We start from the raw sequence: 21,248 nt of genomic DNA, 5'->3' as shown, positions 1-21,248 counted from the left end.
CAGGCTGGGTGCCGAACCACGGCGCTCAGATCAATCACAACGCTCCATTGCAGCATTGTCATTGGTCAGGGGAGCAGTGCTGCTCCTCAGCCAAAGCGGAGGCGCTTCGCCTCACTGGTTTAAAGCAGTGTAACTAAAGGAAAAATAAAATGATAATAACTGAATGTTGTTATCATTTTATTTGTTCCTGCTGCTTTGCGGCTGGGGCGGGCGGGGCTGCTTTGCTCTTCGAACAGAGCAGGGGAGGAATGGTTTGCTCACTACATGTGTACATGAATGCTTGGCTGGCCCGAGAGGGCCAGGCAAACATTCAGGTGCACTTTGCATGTTCTCCACGCATGCTGCATTGCAGCCTGCATGGAGAACATGCCCAGGCCCCCATTCCCTGACTGAGCACCGAACCATGGTGCTCAGACTAGGGGAGTCTGGATGCTTCCTGGTGCCTGTTCTGGCTGAGTCCTGATGCACAGGAGAGACTGAAGAGACGTGGAGATGATAAGGTACGTTTTATTTTATTTTTAAAAGTTTTACATTCCGTCACCCGAATTCGTGCCTGCCACCACTGCAGAGGAGCCTGGGTGCTTCCCGGTTCCTGTTTTGGCTGAGTCCTGCCTCTGAGGTAGTGGCGGCTTTATCCAGGGAGTGCTGCAGGCGGTGAGGCGGGGGAGGGGCAGAGTGGGGGGTAGTAAACTCCGGAATTGGGCCAAACAGAGTTAAGTAAAGAAATCAAAAAATAAAACGAATTAAATTGCGCGCTGCATCGCCGATTTGCCCCTACCCCGTGCCGCCCCACTGCCCCGCAGCACTCCCTCGAGGAGCCGCGGCAGCGATAAGGTACGTTTTTTTTTATCATTACCCTTCCCCTGCCACCCCCAATCCTTGCCAGCCGCCACTGGCGGGTGACTTGGTTTCCAACCTCTGAAAGGTGAGAAAGAGAAGAAAAGAATGGGAAAAATGCACAGAATGTATTTCACTGTCCAGACTGGGTTAACTTGCTTCTCATGTAAGTTATTTGGAACCTTTCCCCAGTTAGTGAAGCCATCTCCATATAAGTTACATAAGTTGTTCTTGGCAAATTCAGCTCCTTTCCAATCCTTTCATTGGATACCCACCAAGATGGACTGTAAAATAATGTAAATGTAGATCCCACATTTTATTTACATCCCTTGTTTACAGAATAGAAACGCAGTTACCTTCCATCATAGAGGCATAGGCATGTAAGTGACAACATATGCGCATATGTTGTCTCTTACATGTTCAATACACTGATTCTGTCACTTATGCACTTTATTCACCTTGTCACTGTGAATAATTATCACTTGCGCCGCTTCATTGATTGAATTATTAGACTGCCTTTCCTTATGGTAATTTTTGCATTGAATAAAACTCTTTGTTTGCAGCTTTAAATCTAAGTAAATTACTTCTCTATAACCATAAGTAAACACAGAATGTTGTTTGTGTTTTAGCGCCATCAGTTGATTCATTGTTTACATGAATGTTGGAAATTACAGAGAAATAGCTACACCCGACAGAACAATTGTCTATAATATACATGCCCAGGTTCTGAGGGATACTGGGTCACCCCTTTTTACTTTGCAGAAGGTCCATTCAACTGCAGGGCGTGGTTCTGCTGATAGCCTCAGCCTGAAGCCCCTGCAGCAACAAAGTGAGGTCCGGTGTTATCAGGTCCTGAGCTTGTGGACCCAGTTAATCCAGACCTGGAGACACTTGAAATTCAGAGAGATGGAATTTTACCTGAGTTATCACTCTTGGTGAAATACTTCAAGTCCTAACAAGAGCCCTAGTCTTTTACTGTGCCATGTCTGTCTCTCATCTGATACTGCTCTTTGTGATAACCATGATTTTTGTAATTCTATTTCTTTGTTGCTCATCTTGTACACCAGTGAGGGTTTGCCGCCGACTCCTATGATCGCCATTGCAATATATAGCAACTTCTCCAATATACAGCTATTGCAACAAAGAGCACAGTTATGTAAAATAGCACAGGCCGATTTGTTTACCCTATGCTTGTTTTCTATCTAATCTGTTCCTCTACCACAGAGTGCTTTGTTAAACATAAAGCCTTGGAAAAAGGAAGGAACTATTTGTCTATGTGGACTTTTCCTCTCCAATAACAGTGCTCAGTTTATCATGGAGGCTTAGAATGAGGAAGGATTAGTAGTACAATAAAGTGAGCCGACTGCGAAACTGATCTATATATTCTGCAAAATAGGCTCACAACGGGTCATTGTTTTGTCTGCTACAACAACAACAGAGCCAACTTTGTATTCAATTTTAATGGCAATGACTTTCTTTTAAAAATATTGGCCTGCATATAGAAAACTATTTTGCAGTCGGAAAGGCTCTGATTAATAAAATCTGAGCATTCGCGACTGCAAAATGGCATTTTTGCTATTGACAAAACCAAAACCTCGATGAGTTTGGGGATAGATACTGAATCTGTATTTGAAAAAGGTATGTAAGGGACTCCCTTCCAGATTCTTATTCCTTGAGGGGTGTATTAATATTTTACCTGCTCATCAAAGGAAGTTGTAAGCCATTTGCAAATGGGAAGGGGTTCACAGGTTACTCCTTTTCGTTTGTGAATTTTAACAAAACAGTGTTTTAGGAGTAAGCTATGGTTCCGCAGAACACTACCTGCTCCTAAAAAAGGTTTTTGTAATTTGTATTTTTTTTTTAAAACGCATCCTGTTTTCCTTCAAGGAAAAAAGCCTGCACTTTCAAATAAATAGCTTTTATTTAAATGCATGCATAGAGATAGTGTTCTGCTGACCGAGTAGGCCACTGTGCTTGTGAATGTAGCCAATCGTAGTGAGTGGCAGTTTGTCACCTACCTCATCCTCCACAAGTAGGTATTTTGTGAACCAACCTACCTATTAATACATAGGTTGAATAGCGAAATACCAGTGAATTCAATAGATGTCAATTGCAAATTCTGAATTGTCGCAATCTCCGATTTCTTAAATGAGGTCCTCTGTCATTAGAATGATCAAATCTCTCTACACAACTGTTGTGAAAGCACACTCTCCTCTTCTTTCAAAAAATATCAAATAATGTCACTTATAACTACCTTACACAATCATTTTCGGACTCCATCACAACGACCTAAACCAGACTTTTCCCACGAGTAGCTTGTAAGCTACTAGCAGCTATCCGACTACAGCCCAACCTACTAACTTTGAAACTTTTGCTTGGTTGAATTAATTATATGTAAACCACAATTAAATAGTGTGTATTTCAGATGAAAATGTGCATATTTTCAAAACTCATCAGCTGATGTTTGGAGAAAAATGGCTGAATTTACAAATATGTTTTGTGCTGATTGATTGATAAAAAATTTATATTGCGCAAGACAGTAACCCGAAGGTATCAAGGCGCCTAACAATAACATCAGAAGTCTGAGTCAATCATCATTACACATAGGCCTGTAAGAAAAGGCGGGTTTTTAAAGCACCGCGAAAGGTCTGCAGGGAAGGCAGGGACCTAAGATCCAAAGGAAGATCATTCCACCATTTGGGGGCTAACGTGGAGAAAGCCCTGCCACCCCATCTAGCCTTTCGCACACGAGGGGCTGAGAGAAGCAATTTCCCGGAGGAACGCAAATTCCTTCCGGGGATGTAGTGGGAGATGATAGAACCCACTCCAGAGTCACTGTTCCCTGCGATGGCTCTATATGTCATGCACAGGACTTTAAACCGTACTCGGTACTCCACAGGAAGCCAGTGCAACATTTTTCTGGCTAAAGTGGCCGAGGAACGTCTGGGAACATCCAGAACAAATCTGGCCACAGCATTCTGGACAACCTGCAAGCGCTGCAGGAGGGTCTTATTTAGCCCCGCATACAGCGCATTGCAGTAGTCCAGGCGTGAACCGATGAGCGCAACCGCAATTTGCTTTCTGGACTGCACAGAAAGATATTTCCTGATCCTTCGCAGGGTATGGATAAGGCCCCAACAGGTGGAGATGGTCCTACTCACCTGTCTGCCCATATCCAGGGCAGGGTCTATCATCACCCCAAGATTTTTTGCAGATGTAGTGGGGGAGGGACATACACCTAGCGAGTCAGGCCACCAACTGGAGTCAATGAGAAGTTCTTCCATGGCCTTGCCCCAGCTGCGACATGGGGGAGATGAGGGCAGTGGGAGTGGTGAAGGCGAGATGCACGCAGTGGTGGTCGGTCCAGGAGAGTTCGGCGGTGTGGCTGTAGCTGATGTTGCCTCTGGTGGAGAAAACAGGGTCAAGCGTATGTCCGTCTGTGTGGATTGGTGCGGTGACCAGCTGCTTGAGACCGCTGTTGGTGAGGTTTTCCAGTAGGAAGGCGGTGTTCAGGTCGCTGGGGTTGTCTATATGAAAGTTGAGGTCCCCGAATAGGTTGTAGTCGTTGATGCAAGAGTTTGGGGTGCAATGAGGTCTACGATGGTGTAGGTGAAGGGCAGTCGGGTCCAGGGGGCCTGTAGACAAGGGTCCGTGGAGGGTGGTGTTGGGGTTGTTCTGGATCTGGAGGTGTTCCATGGTCGTCATTGGGTCTTTGGAGTGCGTGGTTAGTCAGTGGTTGTTCTTGTGGACGATGGTGAAGCCTCCTCCTGGGCGGTCGACTGGCCTTTGCGGGTGATTTTGTAGCCGTTGGGGATGGCGATGCCTGGTCCCGAGCATGGATTGGTCCAGGTTTCCATGAAGAACGTGATGTTAGGACCGGTGGCGTCGAGGAGGTCCCAGATTTCTGTAGCGTGTTTGTGGAGGGATCGCACGATGAACAGTATGCAGTTGATTCGGTCGGGTGCACTGTTGATCGGCTGGGTGGCAAGAGGAGCTGGTGTGTTGGCGTAGTTGCAGTTCCGGCAGGCAAAAGGCCCATGGGTCTTTTTAGTGACACTAGGTGGCAGGCAGTGCGGTGCCCAAGGTTGAGGGCGAGAAGGGTGCTGGCGTCAGAGCCGTGGACGGTCCAAGAATCGGGGTTCCTTGCGCTGGGTGGTGGTCCAGGCACAAACGGTCGCAGATGTGCTTGCCTTTGGCATGCCCGCTGCAAAAGGCAGAATAGTGGCTGCCATTAGGAAGTGCTGCTGGGTCCTGAGTAGCTGGGAGGCGGGAAAACGTGAGAACGGGAAGGGACACTGTAGGGGCTGGGCCGCAGGGGTCGCAGCTGCAGGGGCGACGAAAGCAGGGAGAAAATTTGAAAAAAGAGCAGGGAGCAAATGAAAAGAAAGTGAATAGAGTGCAGAAAATCAAAGCCCAAAAAGGCAGAGGTAATCAAGTGAAAGAGAGACAGAAGGGCAGTCAAGCAGCAGAGCAGTGACTTTCTACCACTGGAACACCAGGGATGAGGCACAGGCAGCAGCCTGTGGGTGGAGGAGGGCCTCAAACTCCTGACCTCTGGGTCAGTAGCAGCAGCAGCGGGGACAGCAGCAGCTACCAGACAGAGCTGTACTGTGAAAGGAGCAAGTCCACTAAAGGGTTGCTGCTGAATACTATGTTGCTCCATTCTACACCACTCCACAGAACTGTACTCTGCAACACTCTGCGCCAATGCACTCCACACCAGCCAATTCTACGCTATGCCACTCCACTGTGAGCCACTCTACGTGACTCTACTCTATGCCACTCCAGTACTCGACACTCTACTCCACTCTTCGCCATTCCACTTTTCTACACTCCATGCCAATGTCCTCTAAGCTACTAACCTTTAGCCAGGCTGATCACCTGCCACGCTGGCGTACAACATGGCTAAAACACATTGGCAAAACAAATAACTGTTGCATAGGCGAGACCTATTGGCTTTGTGAAATGATTGTCTCATGTGGTCACTATTACAACACTAATAATAGTAGCTCACAATGATTTTCATTGAACTAAAGTAGTTCTTATTACAGAAAACTTGGAGACCACTGATCCCAAACACAAAATATAATGCCTTTTGATTTGGTCGGCACCACAATGTCATCTGTTATGTTGTGTTTGTTAAAGACATTTATAAAGCACATGTTACCTATTGGTTTCTTGGCACTAGGCCTGTGAGAGCAAGTAATGCTGGAATGAATTTAGGAAGAAAGACGAGCTTGGTACAAAATCCAGGTTTTGCATCCTCACTGTAATCAGCAATTCGTCCTTGTCTAGACAGTTATTGTCCTGTTATTCATGTGTTCTGTGGTTGATCACGATCCCACGCACTACAGATAATCACCAATCGCAAAACAAAGTGCTCCCGCGTCTACGTAGGTCGTAGCACGCCTCGTCCCGTAGAGGGGCGGGAAGACCCCAATGATGAAGCATGATACTGAATCAGGTTTCAGTGTGTGAGGGGTGTTTTTACAATTTTTGAAATATTGCCCTTCCTAAATTAGGAGAAGGTGCATAAAATCTTTTTTATGACACCATCATTTACGTAGCACTTTAATATGATTAACACCTCAAATAAGAATAGCACACACATATGAACGTATATATCCATGTAATTAATGGTAGAATCCTTGTGTTGAATAACAATTTTAAGAGGAGGATGATTCTACCTTTTTCCTCTTCACTCCCAACCTTCGTTCTTTTGATGATTCAATATAGTATATGTCTAGAGAAGAGCTTACTAAACGTTTCATTAAAGTGAATATGGCTTTCTCTATTAGACTAGGGCTGACAATGTGACCCCCACACCCTCAATTTTTAACATTCTTCTATGAATTAATGATTTGTAATTGATGAATCAGATTCCTCCATACAATTTGATTACAGCCCTTTGCTGAGCCCCACTGTGACCCCACCTCAGAGCCGTGGGAACCCTAGGCTAGAGTATGGCAAAGATTGCAGGTGCACAAAATACAAGTTGGGACAATTCCATGAGTTATGCAGATGCAGGTACCCTTTTGATGTGCAGCAGTAGTAGTATGTTTATTGAAGATTATTGGAGAGTACATAAAATCAATACAATAAAACCCCAGCAATTTATTGAACTACCAAGCAAAAAGAAGAATGTATTCTAAAAAAAAAAATACATTTACACCATTTGATGGCAGGTAACTTTTGTGGCCTGAGTAGTGTTTGATTCAATTTCGAAAAGTTCACATGCTCTCTAGTTTGTAAAAGTGCATCATGGGACCGAATCCTGATTTGAAAATGGGACTAGAATTCTGTGGGGCCAAAGCATTTCACAATAGGAATTGGAGACCGTTGAAAGATGGCAACGTTGAAAGATTAGCTTCCTTTGGAATGGGTTTCTAAAAGTGCCTGCCAGCACTGTAGGTAGACGTATTTAACCACTCGCTAACAGGTGCAGACAGCAGCAGTAATGGCTCTAGGGTGATTTTAGAAGGTGGACCCCAACAATTGATAAAGCAGCTTATAATGGAGGAGGAGGCTGGAGCGCTACAGCGAAAAGTAACGGTGAAATTCCAGATGCAAGATACTTCAGTCTAAAGCCTGCAACAGGCAACCCCAAAGAAAGCAGAATGGATAGTTCTAGTGCGAATGGCTTTTAGAATCGCTTAAAATATTGGCAAATGCATGTGGGAATGCAGGTAATGATAACCAGAAGAGAATTCCTGGCTCAACCCTCAGATCTTTAATGCTGCAGATTACTAGTGTGGTGAAGGGCAGCTGTGAATCCCTTCGAAGTGAACAGCCTTTTTTCGCAGGATGGCACAGACTTGTATATTACACTCTTGAAACCGTTCAGTCTTGATAGCTCAGAAGTCATTCGTATTAATTCTCCAGGCGCACATAAATATTTTTCACTGCAAGTACACCACCTCTTTATTCTATGAAGTTGGCTGTGGAAATTAAGGAAGTGGATAAGAACAAATCCACCAATCTAAATTTAGATTTTTTTTCAGCTAAAGGCACAGTGTGTAATTTACTTTACAAATGTGTGTGGAAGTAGGGCTTGTGGTGAAGTGAGTGAAAAATATATAAGTAGGGTACCCTCCTTTTGTCCTCCTGTCCTTGTTAAGTGTTTACATTTGACACCGTACCTCTGAGTTGACAATGCAGGTTCGGCATACAATTATTATGAAATATATATATATTCACTGAAAAAACCATAGGTTTTACAGATGTTATAGTTAGGAATTAGCATTTAAAAAACCTTTGAAATTCACTAAAAAACCATAGGTTTCAGGGACGTTCTAGTCAGTTGGACATTTGACTTATATAAAACCAGAGAAATTCGCCTGTTATAGTTAGTTGAGCTAACTATAACTTGCGCGCCCGCATTGCACTGCTGATGACGTCACATATTACATCAGACATGACATGGTCAGTAACATCACTGATGACGTCTCAAATGACATCACTGATAACATCATCCACATGATAATCTGATGCACATACTGATGCCCTAATATAAACTTTGATACACCCACTCTAAAATACAGACTACTATTTTTGAAACCATACACACAACAATGCCAGATACTACTTACCACTGACTATTTCCTAGGTCTACACACACATTCTGTCACTTATACATGCAGCTACTCATCAATACAGTACTATAATATGTACTCATACACCTATACATACAGTCACACTCCGCCACTCATCCATAGAGTTATTCACATACCTAGTCAGTCATGCAAAGAATCAATCACATACCCATTTACTCATGTATACAGTTATACACACCAACTCCGTTATTTATACACACACCACATCACTTATTTATGCAGATCATGACACATACTTACTGTCTTATACAATCACTGATACAAGCAGACACTCATTTATACACACACTCTTCAAATAACTTACTCTCACGTATAGTCATTTATATACTCCAACACTCACATATACTGCCTTAAACATATGTAGTCACACATATACCACTGAGACATTCATTCACTCATCAACACACCCATACACACACTAAGTCACCCATACAGCCCTTCCCAGATGCACTTTTGAACCATACAACCAGTGAATCACCCACTCAGACATCTATGCACAGAGTCACACACACCCCCACCCATCCACACAGACACTCAGGCACCTATACAGATACTCAGACAACAAATCAATAACCCACATAGATACTCATGTAGCTACTCACCAACCCATGCAGTTGCTTACACACCAACTGAGAGACTAATACAGACTATCACACAGTTTAGTCGCTAACCCATGCATTCAGTAAGACACGTTCAATCATTCACTTATACAGTCAGTCACGCACCTACTAAATAATCCCTTCAGGCACTTGTAAATCCACTCATTCTTCAATACACCTTGGCATAGATATATATGAAAAATATTTAAACTTTACAGAAACACACATTCACTGGATGATGTCATCAGTGATGTCACTGACCATGTCATGAGTGATATAATATATGACGTCATCAGCAATGCATTGCGGGCGCAAAAGTTATAGTTAGCTCAAGGAACTATAACAGGCAAATTTCTTTGGTTTAATATGAGTCAAATGTCCAACTAATTATAACGTCCCTGAAACACATGGTTTATTAGTGAATTTCAAAGGTTTTTTAAATGCTAATTCCTACCTATAACATCTGTAAAACATATGTTGTTTTCAGTGAATATATATATATATATATATATATATATATATATATATATATATATATTCACTGAAAAAACCATAGGTTTCAGGAGTTATATAGTTAGGAATTCGTTTTTAAAAAACCTTTGAAATTCACTCCAAAAACTATACGTTTTAGTGGTGTTATAGTTAGCTGGACATTTTACTCATACAAAACCAATGAAATTGCTCCTATATAGTTAGTTGTACTAACTATATTTCGCGCACCCGCAATCCACTGCTGATGATGTCACATATTAGATCATTCATGACATGGTCAGTGACATCACTGATGACATCTCAAATGACATCACTGATGACATCACTGATGACATTATCCAGTGAATGTGGTTTGCTTCGTTATTTAAATATGCATTATATATATATAGCAATTTACATTGAAAAATGAGTGGATATATATAAATAAATATTTGGATGTAGGATTTAGTAGCAGTGTAATTGACTGTTTACTTGACCAATTTATAATGTCTCACTAAATATAGTGGATAGTGACTAAACTGTGTGAATATCTGTATCACTTTGTCAGTTGTTGTGTAAACTGATTCTACAGTTGGTTACTAGCTATGTGAAAGTCTATATTAGTTATTGATTAGTTAACTGAGTATTTGTATGGGAGTGTCAAAGTGTGTGTGGTTCGGTGGGGTGTGTGTGACTGTCCAAAGATGTGTGAATAGTTGATTCAATAGATATATGAAGTTAAAACTACATGTTCTAACAGTTTGGGTGAGGGAATCTCTTTATGGGTGTGGTGATGAGCAAATATATTTCTCAAAGGTACATGTCCAACAAACTAGAAAAATAAAAGGCAGTGTATGTGTCAGTTGTTGTATATAAATAAGTATACATAAGGCACAATGATTGTGTGAGTGACTGTATGGATAACTGTATACTTGTAATAATGATTTTATAATTCACTAAGTATGACTTACTATCTAAATGAATAGAAGAAGTGGTGTTTGTATAAGTGTTTTGCTAAGTAAATATGTAAGTATGATCCATTGTTTGCATAAGTGAGTAGGATGACTTCATATGTGAATAGGATGTGTGCTGTTGTTTAATGTCGATATAGATGTATAAGTATTTTTGATAGTGTTCTATTGTTCATTGACAGCATGTATGAGTGAATCCATAGGTAAGTGATTAGATGTGTGTATACATCTATGAATCACTGAGTGGATTTTTAGATACTTGTATTGCTGTGACAATGAATTTAAATATGATACTCTGTATTTTACAAACAGTGATGAAAAATTGTAATAGTGTATGAAAAGGTGTATGTGATTGTCACGTGGATGATGTAATCAGTGATGTCATCAGTGATGTCATTTGAGATGTCATCAGTGATGTCACTGACCATGACATGAATGATCTAATATGTGACATCATCAGCAGTGGATTGCGGGTGCGCGAAATATAGTTAGTACAACTAACTATATAGGAGCAATTTCATTGGTTTTGTATGAGTAAAATGTCCAGCTAACTATAACACCACTAAAACTTATAGTTTTTTGAGTGAATTTCAAAGGTTTTTTAAAAACGAATTTCTAACTATATAACTCCTGAAACCTATGTTTTTTTCAGTGAATTTCAAAGGTTTTTTTAAATGCTAATTCCTAACTATATAAGGCCTGAAACCTAGGGTTTTTTCAGTGAATTTTTAAATGCTAATTCCTAACTATATAAGGCCTGAAACCTATGGTTTTTTCAGTGAATTTCAAAGGTTTTTTAAATGCTAATTCCTAACTATATAAGGCCTGAAACCTATGGTTTTTTCAGTGTTTTTAAAAAAAAAATTGATTGGTTAACTGGCTTATTAAGTGTATCTTAGTGAATACATATATTAACGAGTAATGTTTAAATATATGCATGAGTGATGTAATATGTGACGTCATCAGCAGTGCATTGCAGACGTGCAAGTTATAGTGAGTCCAACTAACTATAACGTGGGAATTTCAATGGTTTTATGCGAGTAAAATTTCCAGCTAACTATAACTGGTGTGAAACCTATGGTTTTTTCAGTGAATTTCAAAGGTTTTTTTAAATGCTAATTCCGAACTATAACTGGTGTGTAACCTATGGTTTTTTTCAGTGAATATATATATATATATATATATATATATATATATATATATATATAAAATTTCTATGGCAAAATGAAACCCCTCATTTTGTTCCTTTTCAAATTAAATGTATTAAGTGTTACCACTTTATTCCAATCAAGATGACTTCAGGTGTGCCATACTTTTGTCATAAGTAAGACTGTTAGCGTTCTAGTTGTTCTTAAGAACACTCTGGGACATTCTGTCATTGGGCTATAGTTGGGCTACATCTGGCTGATATTTGGGCTACATTTGGGCTCTTTTGTCTCTGGTGGTCATCTTGGGAGACTGCATATCAGAATGTTTTTAATGAAATATAAGAGGATTTGAGAAGTCACTCAAAATGTGCCCTAATTTTTCTTTCTTCAGCACTAATCATAATTTCTATGGCAAAATGAACCCCCTCATTTTGTTCCTTTGCAAATTAAATGTTTTAAGTGTTAACACTTTATTCCAATCAAGATGACTTCAGGTGTGCCATACTTTTGTCATAAGTAAGACTGTTAGCGCTCTAGTTGTTCTTTAGAACACTCTGGGACATTCTGTCATTGGGCTATAGTTGGGCTACATCTGGCTGATATTTGGGCTACATTTGTTTTTTTTTGTCTCTGGTGGCCATCTTTGGGCTACATTTGGGCTCTAACATATATATATAGCCCAATGTAGCCCAATATATACTTTTTCAAAGTTAATTTTCGTAAAAACCACTGGAGCACATATCTTGAGACATAGCAAAGGCACATTGGGCTACCAGTCCCTACAATTTTGCCAAGTTTGGTGGAAAACCATTCAGCCGTTCGGGCTAAAAGTGAGTCCAACCGCCCTATGGAAATTAACATGGGGAAAACACGTTTTGGGACCCCCCTTTTATCTCGGCCCCCGCTTGACGAATCCCCCCCAAACTTTGAGGGAAGGAGTGGAGCGCCGCGAGGCAAAGTTAAGGAAAATTTCAGGAAGATTCCTCAACCGGCGCCAAAGTTATTCCCAATAGAATGTTGCGATTTCCCTATGGAAAACAATTTTAACTATATATACCTACTGGCTATCGCCAGTAGGTAATAACATTTCTATGGCAAAATGAAACCCCTCATTTTGTTCCTTTTCAAATTAAATGTATTAAGTGTTACCACTTTATTCCAATCAAGATAACTTCAGGTGTGCCATACTTTTGTCATAAGTAAGACTGTTAGCGTTCTAGTTGTTCTTTAGAACACTCTGGGACATTCTGTCATTGGGCTATAGTTGGGCTACATCTGGCTGATATTGGGCTACATCTGGGCTCTTTTGTCTCTGGTGGCCATCTTGGGAGACTGCATATCAGAATTTTTTTAATGAAATATAAGAGGATTTGAGAAGTCACTCAATGTGCCCTAATCTTTCTTTCTTCAGCACTAATCATAATTTCAATGGCAAAATGAACCCCCTCATTTTGTTCCTTTGCAAATTAAATGTTTTAAGTGTTAACACTTTATTCCAATCAAGATGACTTCAGGTGTGCCATACGTTTGTCATAAGTAAGACTGTTAGCGCTCTAGTTGTTCTTTAGAACACTCTGGGACATTCTGTCATTGGGCTATAGTTGGGCTACATCTGGCTGATATTTGGGCTACATTTGGTTTTTCTTGTCTCTGGTGGCCATCTTTGGGCTACATTGGGCTACATTTGGGCTCTAACATATATATAGCCCAATGTAGCCCAATATATATTTTTTCAAAGTTATTTTTCGTAAAAACCACTGGAGCACATATCTTGAGACATAGCAAAGGCACATCGGGCTACCAGTCCCTACAATGTTGCCAAGTTTGGTGGAAAACCATTCAGCCGTTTGGGCTAAAAGTGAGTCCAACCGCCCTATGGAAATTAACATGGGGAAAACACGTTTTGGGACCCCCCTTTTATCTCGACCCCCGCTTGACGAATCCCCCCCAAACTTTCAGAGAAGGAGCGGAGCGCCGCGAGGCAAAGTTAAGGAAAATTTCAGGAAGATTCCTCAACCGGCGCCAAAGTTATTCCCAATAGAATGTTGCGATTTCCCTATGGAAAACAATCCTAACTATATATACCTACTGGCTGTCGCCAGTAGGTAATATATATATATATATTCACTGAAAAAACCATAGGTTATAGACCATATATAGTTAGGAATTAGCATTTAAAAAACCTTATTTTACTCACACAAAACCATTGAAATTCCATATATAGTTAGTTGTACTAACTATATATCGCGCACCCGCAATCCACTGCTGATGATGTCACATATTACATCATTCATGACATGGTCAGTGACATCTCAAATGACATCACTGATGACATCACTGATGACATCTCAAATGACATCATTGATGACATCATGACACACCAATACCAGTTACTACATACGCACTCACTGATTCCTACGTCTACACACACATTCACTCATTCACCCATACAATCACTCATACATACAGTCACTCATTATTACAACACTATCATATGCACTCATACACCTATGCAGACACTCACACACTGCCACTCATCCATGGAGTTACTCACACACCTAGTCAGTCCTGTAAAGAATCAATCACACTTCCATTTCCTCATCTATACAGTTAAACACAGAACACCATACTTCAGTGACATCACTGATGACATCACTGATGACATCTCAAATGACATCACTGATGACATCTCAAATGACATCACTGATGACATCATGACACACCAATACCAGTTACTACATACGCACTCACTGATTCCTACGTCTACACACACATTCACTCATTCACCCATACATACAGTCACTCATTATTACAACACTATCATATGCACTCATACACCTAGTCAGTCCTGTGAAGAATCAATCACACTTCGATTTCCTCATCTATACAGTTAAACACAGAACACCATACTTTTCACACATATACTAACACATACTTACTCTCTTATACAATCACTGATACAAGTACACATTGATATGCACAGAGTCACACACCTCCCAGCCAGCCACACACACACTCAGTCTTCCATACATCCACTCATTCTTCAATATGTAAAACATATTTAAACTTTACAAAAACACACAGACACTAGATGATGTCATCAGTGATGTCATTTGAGATGTCATCAGTGATGTCATCAGTGATGTCATTTGAGATGTCATCAGTGATGTCATCAGTGATGTCACTGACCATGTCATGAATGATGTAATATGTGACATCATCAGCAGTGGATTGCGGGTGCGCGATATATAGTTAGTACAACTAACTATATATGGAATTTCAATGGTTTTGTGTGAGTAAAATAAGGTTTTTTAAATGCTAATTCCTAACTATATATGGTCTATAACCTATGGTTTTTTCAGTGAATTTTCAAGGTTTTGTAAATGCTAATTCCTAACTATATATGGTCTATAACCTATGTTTTTTTCAGTGAATTTCATAGGTTTTTTAATAGCAAATCTTTATAAAAATAATACATTTTAAATCTAATTTTATATTTTATAATTTTGTTATTTTTTTTTAATATTATTTTTAGTGCGCTCCCGGGGCGCGGACAGGTGAACGTACGGGTAAGCGCAATCTTGCGGCGCGCCCCAGGGCGCGTACTAATGCGCGTCCCGGAAGCGCTATTGCCGAGAACGAAAACAACATTGTGACGTATCGCGTAGCCGCCACGCATTGCGTCATAAGACACGTATCGCGTAGCCGCGAGATGCGTCTTATGACGCACCGCGTAAGCGCACCCGGAAGCGCATACGATCGCGCAACGTAAGCGCCCCGATGCGCTTACGATACACGCCCGGGACGCGCCCCGGGGCGCGTAGCGTAAGCGCGTCAAACCATGTGACTTTAAAATAACACTTTTCATTGGTTCAGAACTTTTTTTTTTCCAAATTGTGTGAAACCCACCCATTTCTCTCACTATTGCTTTGTACTTGGAGAGAGCAAGAGCTGTTGTGTCTACTCTATCTCCTACTTTTCTGATCTCCAGCAATGGCTGCAAGAGAGTCATCCAGCAGTGATTCAGAGGGATTTTTAGATGAGGACCCTCCTCAGCAAAAGAAAAAAACCCATTTCATCTGGAAATTTTACGAAATCCCAGAAGGACAGAAAAAAGTCAACGCTCCCAAAGTAACATGCAAAATATGTAGGAGTAGTTTATCCAGAGGCAATCCTCTGAAAAAATATAGTTTTGGGAATGCTAATTTGATCCGGCATGTGAAAAGAAGACACCCTAACAACTTTGCCAGGGAGAGTGTCAGAGAGCTGGCACGGAATGTACCCACAGATGGCGGCAGCACCTCCACTGGTGGAGCAACACCTTCGGGACCACCCCGTGGAAGAATGGTCCCTAACATTCAGCCGGTGTTTGCGGGCATCAAATTTTCGTGCACAGAGTGTGACGAACTGCTCTGCTATGGGGAGCAGAGTGTTGAACTGATTGCCCTAAAGAAACAGCAACACCGCTGCTCTTCCAGTCCCTAAATGTTCAAATTTTTTTGCTCCTGTTGAGCAGTTTTGGAATCCTTGTTTTTGTTTTTCCCTTGAAAAAAAATCCAAAAAAAATATAAAATTGTTTTAAAAAGTCTAAAAAAATATAAAACAACAAAAACAAAAAAAATAGTTCTTTTCAGAACTACCTCCAATTTTTAAAAAGAAGATTTATTTTTTTAAAAGTCTGTTAATTTTTAATCTCCATGGTACGCTCCCCGGTGCGCGTACCGGGCGCTCACCCCCGCGAAAATCGATTTTTAAAAAAAAAAAAATTTTCACCCGCGGGAGCCTTTTATGGCCCCCACATGAAACCTAGGGGGTCAGGGGGTGTGTACCCTGCCCCCTCTTGCTCATTTCCCCCTTTGATTTTTGCCACCTCTTGTGTCTCAATCCTACCGAGACACAAGATGGCGGCCGCTGCGGACTGTTTCGAATGTTTACAGACACCCGAGAACCAATCAGCTTGCCGTGCGCAAGTCGCGTTGCGCGCCTGGAGCGCTCCCCGGTACGCGTACGGAGGAGCGCTCCAGGCGCGGCTCTAGATATATATCTTTTTTTGAACGTTAATTTCTCAAAATCCACTGTAGCACATATATTGAGACCTACAAAAGGCACATCGGGCTACCAGTCCCTACAATTTTGCCAAGTTTCGTGCAAATCCATTCAGCCTATCGGGCTAAAAGTGAGGCCAACCGCCCTATGGAAAACTCAATGTTAAAAACACGTTTTGGGACCCCCCTTTTTTCTCGGCCCCCCCTTGACGAAACCCCCCCAAATTTTCAGGGCCTGCTCAGAAACAAAATGTTCCATTTTCCTGAAAATTTCAGCCAATTCCGTCTACAAACGCCAAAGTTATTAGACATAGAATTTTCAAAAATCCCATAGGGAAAAAATCCTAACTATATATACCTACTGGCGACCGCCAGTAGGTAATATATATATATATATATATATATATATATATATATATATATATATATATATATATATATATATATATATATATATATATATATATATATATAAATTTTAAGGAGCATATTCTTTTTTATGATCTGTATTTTTCAATCACATGACAATGTACATAAATGAAAAGGTGAAAGCTAGTGTTTGTCACCTACATAATGTGAAATATTCCATACTGTAATACTGTAATTAGAGATGGTACTCTTGTTTAAAGCCCTTCGAGCTTGATTTCTGGATGCTAATTTCTCTTTGCCTTTAAGTGCTGAAGTATAGGAGGAGTGATGAAGAGGAATCCCTCAAGGACAAGCTCTCCAAATTGAATATCCATTCCATCAGTAAAAAGTCAAAGCGGGTGACAAGCCATCTAAAGATCTTGACTGGGGGAGACCCTCAGGTATGTATCAGGAATGTCAAGAGGGTAGTTTTACTGAGCACATTCAAAACATCTGCTCTGTTAGGTTTTCTAATTGAATGAACTGTGTGAACTAATGGCAATGCATTTGTAGCTTTGAAGCCTTGAAGCCTAACATTGTTATACATCTGGTTCCATTTCTGGAAACATTCTGCCAAAAGCAGGAAGGCGTACAAAGGAAAAAGAATGTGAAAAGTTTTATACTGAGCAAATTGGCAGAAAGATTAAAGGCAAGCAAGAAGTTTGTCCCTAAAGGTAAAGTAGGTCGAAATGCATCCCATTGGATAATGATTTGGAAGGAGTATAGCATAAGGGAGGAGATTGCCACGGTGTCCTTTAATTCCACCTCAGAAACCCTCTATGACTAGCTGAACTTCATACATTTCCCTTGGACGTTCTTCTCAACGTTAGCCAAGGATGGCCAGATTTTTAGAATAACTTCTATCTTTATAAATGATTACCATTTCATTCACTGTATGTTTATGTATCTTGTGGTAATCCAGGCAATACAGCATAGCTTTTACCCTTGTGGGGCAACTTGGAATTCTAAAACCCCTTTTGTAATTTCTGGTCATTTTTTTGTTCTTAAATACAACCTAGGAAAGTCTTTCCAAGGTGATCACAATCTTGTCATTGTCCTCAAGAACTGCCACATGCGTACTATGGTTGGAGCAAAATTATCAATAGACATTTACCAAATTAGGGTAATCAATGACTGCTTTGACTCACAAGTGGAGAGAGGAAGGAGATCAACCTAAGCACATTCTCCTTGCCAATTACATGTTTTCACAATAAATTCCTAGGTCTTGAAGGAATACTTATAATAAATGGGGCTACACATTATGAGTTATGTTTCACGGTCGCCTATTTGAGAACATTTATTTAAAAAGTAGTCCAGTCCGTGCATGAATAGGGCTCTTCACACCCATCTGCATTCTTCCTTAATTTGCATGGTAGTCTGATTATTTACTCAACAAATGTCTAGGTCTGGTTAATGAGAGAGAACCTGTAGTATTCTTTTAGATTTTACAGGTTTCTAAAGATATTTGGAAAGATTCCTTCACCCTTAACTTACCCTGGTGTGCTTCATCATTGGCGACCAATCCATACCAAGGCAGGTGAACACTTCCTTGGCGGACTAAACCAGAAATGTGTAACCATAATAAGTTAATACTGGATGACAGCAGGGATGAAGTTGTGTAGTAAATAAACCTTTTTTTTTAATCATATCAAGTGTACCCACTGAAGAAAAAGAGGGTATCGTCTGAAATAGGTCTGCTTCGATTGAGAGTCCAGCCCATTATGCACTTCTTTACTAAATCCTACTAAATCTTTGATTATATGTTATCCTTATAATTTAGCTCATTAAAAGGCCCCTGAATAAATGCTTTAAATGAATCCCTTTAATAAAAGAGTCCAGTGATCAGCCATCAAATAGGAAATAATTGTGGATATTTATTTATATTTCCCCCATTTGTCTCATCCATAAGGATTGTTCTATGATATTCAGCATTCTCACCATTTAACTATAATCCCATATTTTAGAATCTAACGTGACCTGAATGTTATCTGATAAGTGCCAGGCCTAATTAGGCTATTTCTAACCTCTGCTTGCAGCCTGCAGCTAATTCGATTTTTTTTCACAGTTCATTTAAAAACACCTAAATGTAAGTTCTCTAGTTACATCAACGGTCAGCTGTCTCCTTTTCTGAGTTTGAAAACTAAATGCTAGCATCAGTCCTTTTATGAAAAGGGTTGCTATGCCTCCCACATTGCCCTTCCTGCCAGCCATGATTGTTTGTGCATTATCAACCATTAGGGGGGGATTCCATTAAAAATAAGTCTCCAAAATATTTCGCCCATCCAAACATTAAATCTCTCTAAAGAGATTCTTAAGTTGTTTACACTACAAGTGACCCGTAATCCTATTTCTTTAACCTAAAAATACCATCTTTCGGCCAAAAATGAAAGCTACTAAAGTTTATTAAATGTGTTAGACACTGGAATGTCGGGAGCTCAATTTGACAAGGGAGAGCGTTAGGGCGTATAAGGGCTGGTATAAGTGTTCTGCCCCAACATCCAATGTTTGTACTCATGTTTCTCCCATTTTCATGGGTGGAATGTTCGAATAGCCTTATAGCCCTCCTGCCTCGCGCTATACATGTTGCTAAAGGCCCTCGCCTGCGGCTCAGGGCAGCGGGCTATAGGCTGTATTCAAAGGCATCTTTATTTATTTGTTTGTTTGTTTGTATAGCGCCAGAATCGACTCTCGAAGGAGTATCTCTGCGCTTCGGACGAGGAGCACAGATAGAATGTAACTGCAGCCTGATATTTATTTATCTTTCTTTATACTGACTAACCTTTCCGGGATTTACAATTATTCCTTACACTCAAGAAGAAATTTTCCTCTTTATCATCGAAGATGCTTTCATTTTCAGATCTAAGGAATGCCTTTAAAAACCCAACCCTACCCCATGACTCTGATCCTTCTTATACAATTAACCAGATCATTTTCTTCTGAATTTTGTAGATCGTCTGTGACGGCATCTTTGCAAGGGTCAACCAAAAACAATCCACAAAAAATGTATTTTGCCCTACTGACCGAAGAGAATGTGTTCCTTGTGTTTTTATTTCGGACTTCAAACATCCTCCGAAGAATATTGTTCTAACTACTTTCCAAGCTGCAACTTAATATTGTTTTTCTTGGGACACTTCTAAATTGAGTAAGCAAGAAGCATTTGATGGGACGACAAAGCACTTTTGATAGGCCTAGGAAGAAACCCTTTGGAAAAAATTAGTAAAGTTTCAGTTTTATTTGTAGTGAGTAATTTAAACATTTATCTTCATTATCTCCTTTAGTCAGTTTACCTAGTGAAAGGAGGAGTGGAGAGACGATTTCGTTGACATTTTGCCAGGCTAGGGATATTTTTCATGGATAATTTAATTTCCTAGATGCTCCAATTTATCTATTACCGGTTTCCCTTCACTGTTCTATGATTGATCAATGTTGTTAAAAGAATGCTGCAAATATCACCGGAAGTGACATGTTACCTGTATTATGGAATTGCTAATTAGTTGACCTGAATTATTCTTCATGTGCTATTTAAGGTGAATGATGTTAAAAAGCTGTATTTTTTATTTCACTGACCATGTTATTTGTTTACCTAACTGGCTTTTATCAACATGCATGTCTAATCTTACATATTTATTCATATTGCCTTTGTTTTCTCATTATTATTAGCCTTGATCTGGAGCGTTTGTTTAATACTAAATGACATATGATCATAGTATGTTGCAGTATTATATTAACATGCCTCTTTTTGCATGGTTACCCCCAAAGTTTTCGATTAATGCTGCTTGTTTTTCAACTTTGAGAGTGAAGTGACCTCCATGCAAGTTCCCCGACCCTAAAATATATGTCGAATTGGCTGTACCGAATTGGAAATGGCGAACTTACCTGCAAGTCTCTAATAAATGGTACCCAGGGCCCGTAAGTTAGTGGAATACCCCAGGGCTTGCAGCACTGATTCTGCCACCCTGGAGGGTCCATAAGTAAAACAAGTCCACCCCAGTCTGCCAATGCAGACTGGTAGAGCAGTCCTGCACTTCTAGACCGACTTAGCCATTAAACGGATCGGCAAAGCCACTGCTTCCCCTGTACCTGTGTGCAAGTCTCTGGCTGGCTTACTGAGCCCTAAAGGCAAGGTGCAACATATGACACAGTCAGGACATGTACT

General features: G+C 40.5%; 1 protein-coding gene across 2 annotated transcripts in view; it reads left to right on the top strand.

The window, feature by feature from the left end:
- The window catches only part of ARHGEF38 (Rho guanine nucleotide exchange factor 38), a 352,819-nt gene that overhangs the window by 279,204 nt on the left and 52,367 nt on the right, over nt 1–21,248 (top strand). For both annotated transcript variants that reach the window (XR_013607166.1, XM_078676618.1), the window contains one exon: nt 17,360–17,493. Coding sequence is in view for 1 of the 2 variants with exons in the window: in XM_078676618.1 (XP_078532744.1) it covers nt 17,360–17,493 (134 nt within the window). In the remaining variant the exon portion in view is untranslated. The remainder of the gene's footprint in view (nt 1–17,359; nt 17,494–21,248) is intronic.

The sequence above is a fragment of the Lissotriton helveticus genome, chromosome 2_1, assembly GCF_964261635.1.
Source record: "Lissotriton helveticus chromosome 2_1, aLisHel1.1, whole genome shotgun sequence".
In the NCBI taxonomy this organism is placed as follows: Eukaryota; Metazoa; Chordata; class Amphibia; order Caudata; family Salamandridae; genus Lissotriton; species Lissotriton helveticus.
This window is presented reverse-complemented; position numbering and strand designations above follow the sequence as displayed.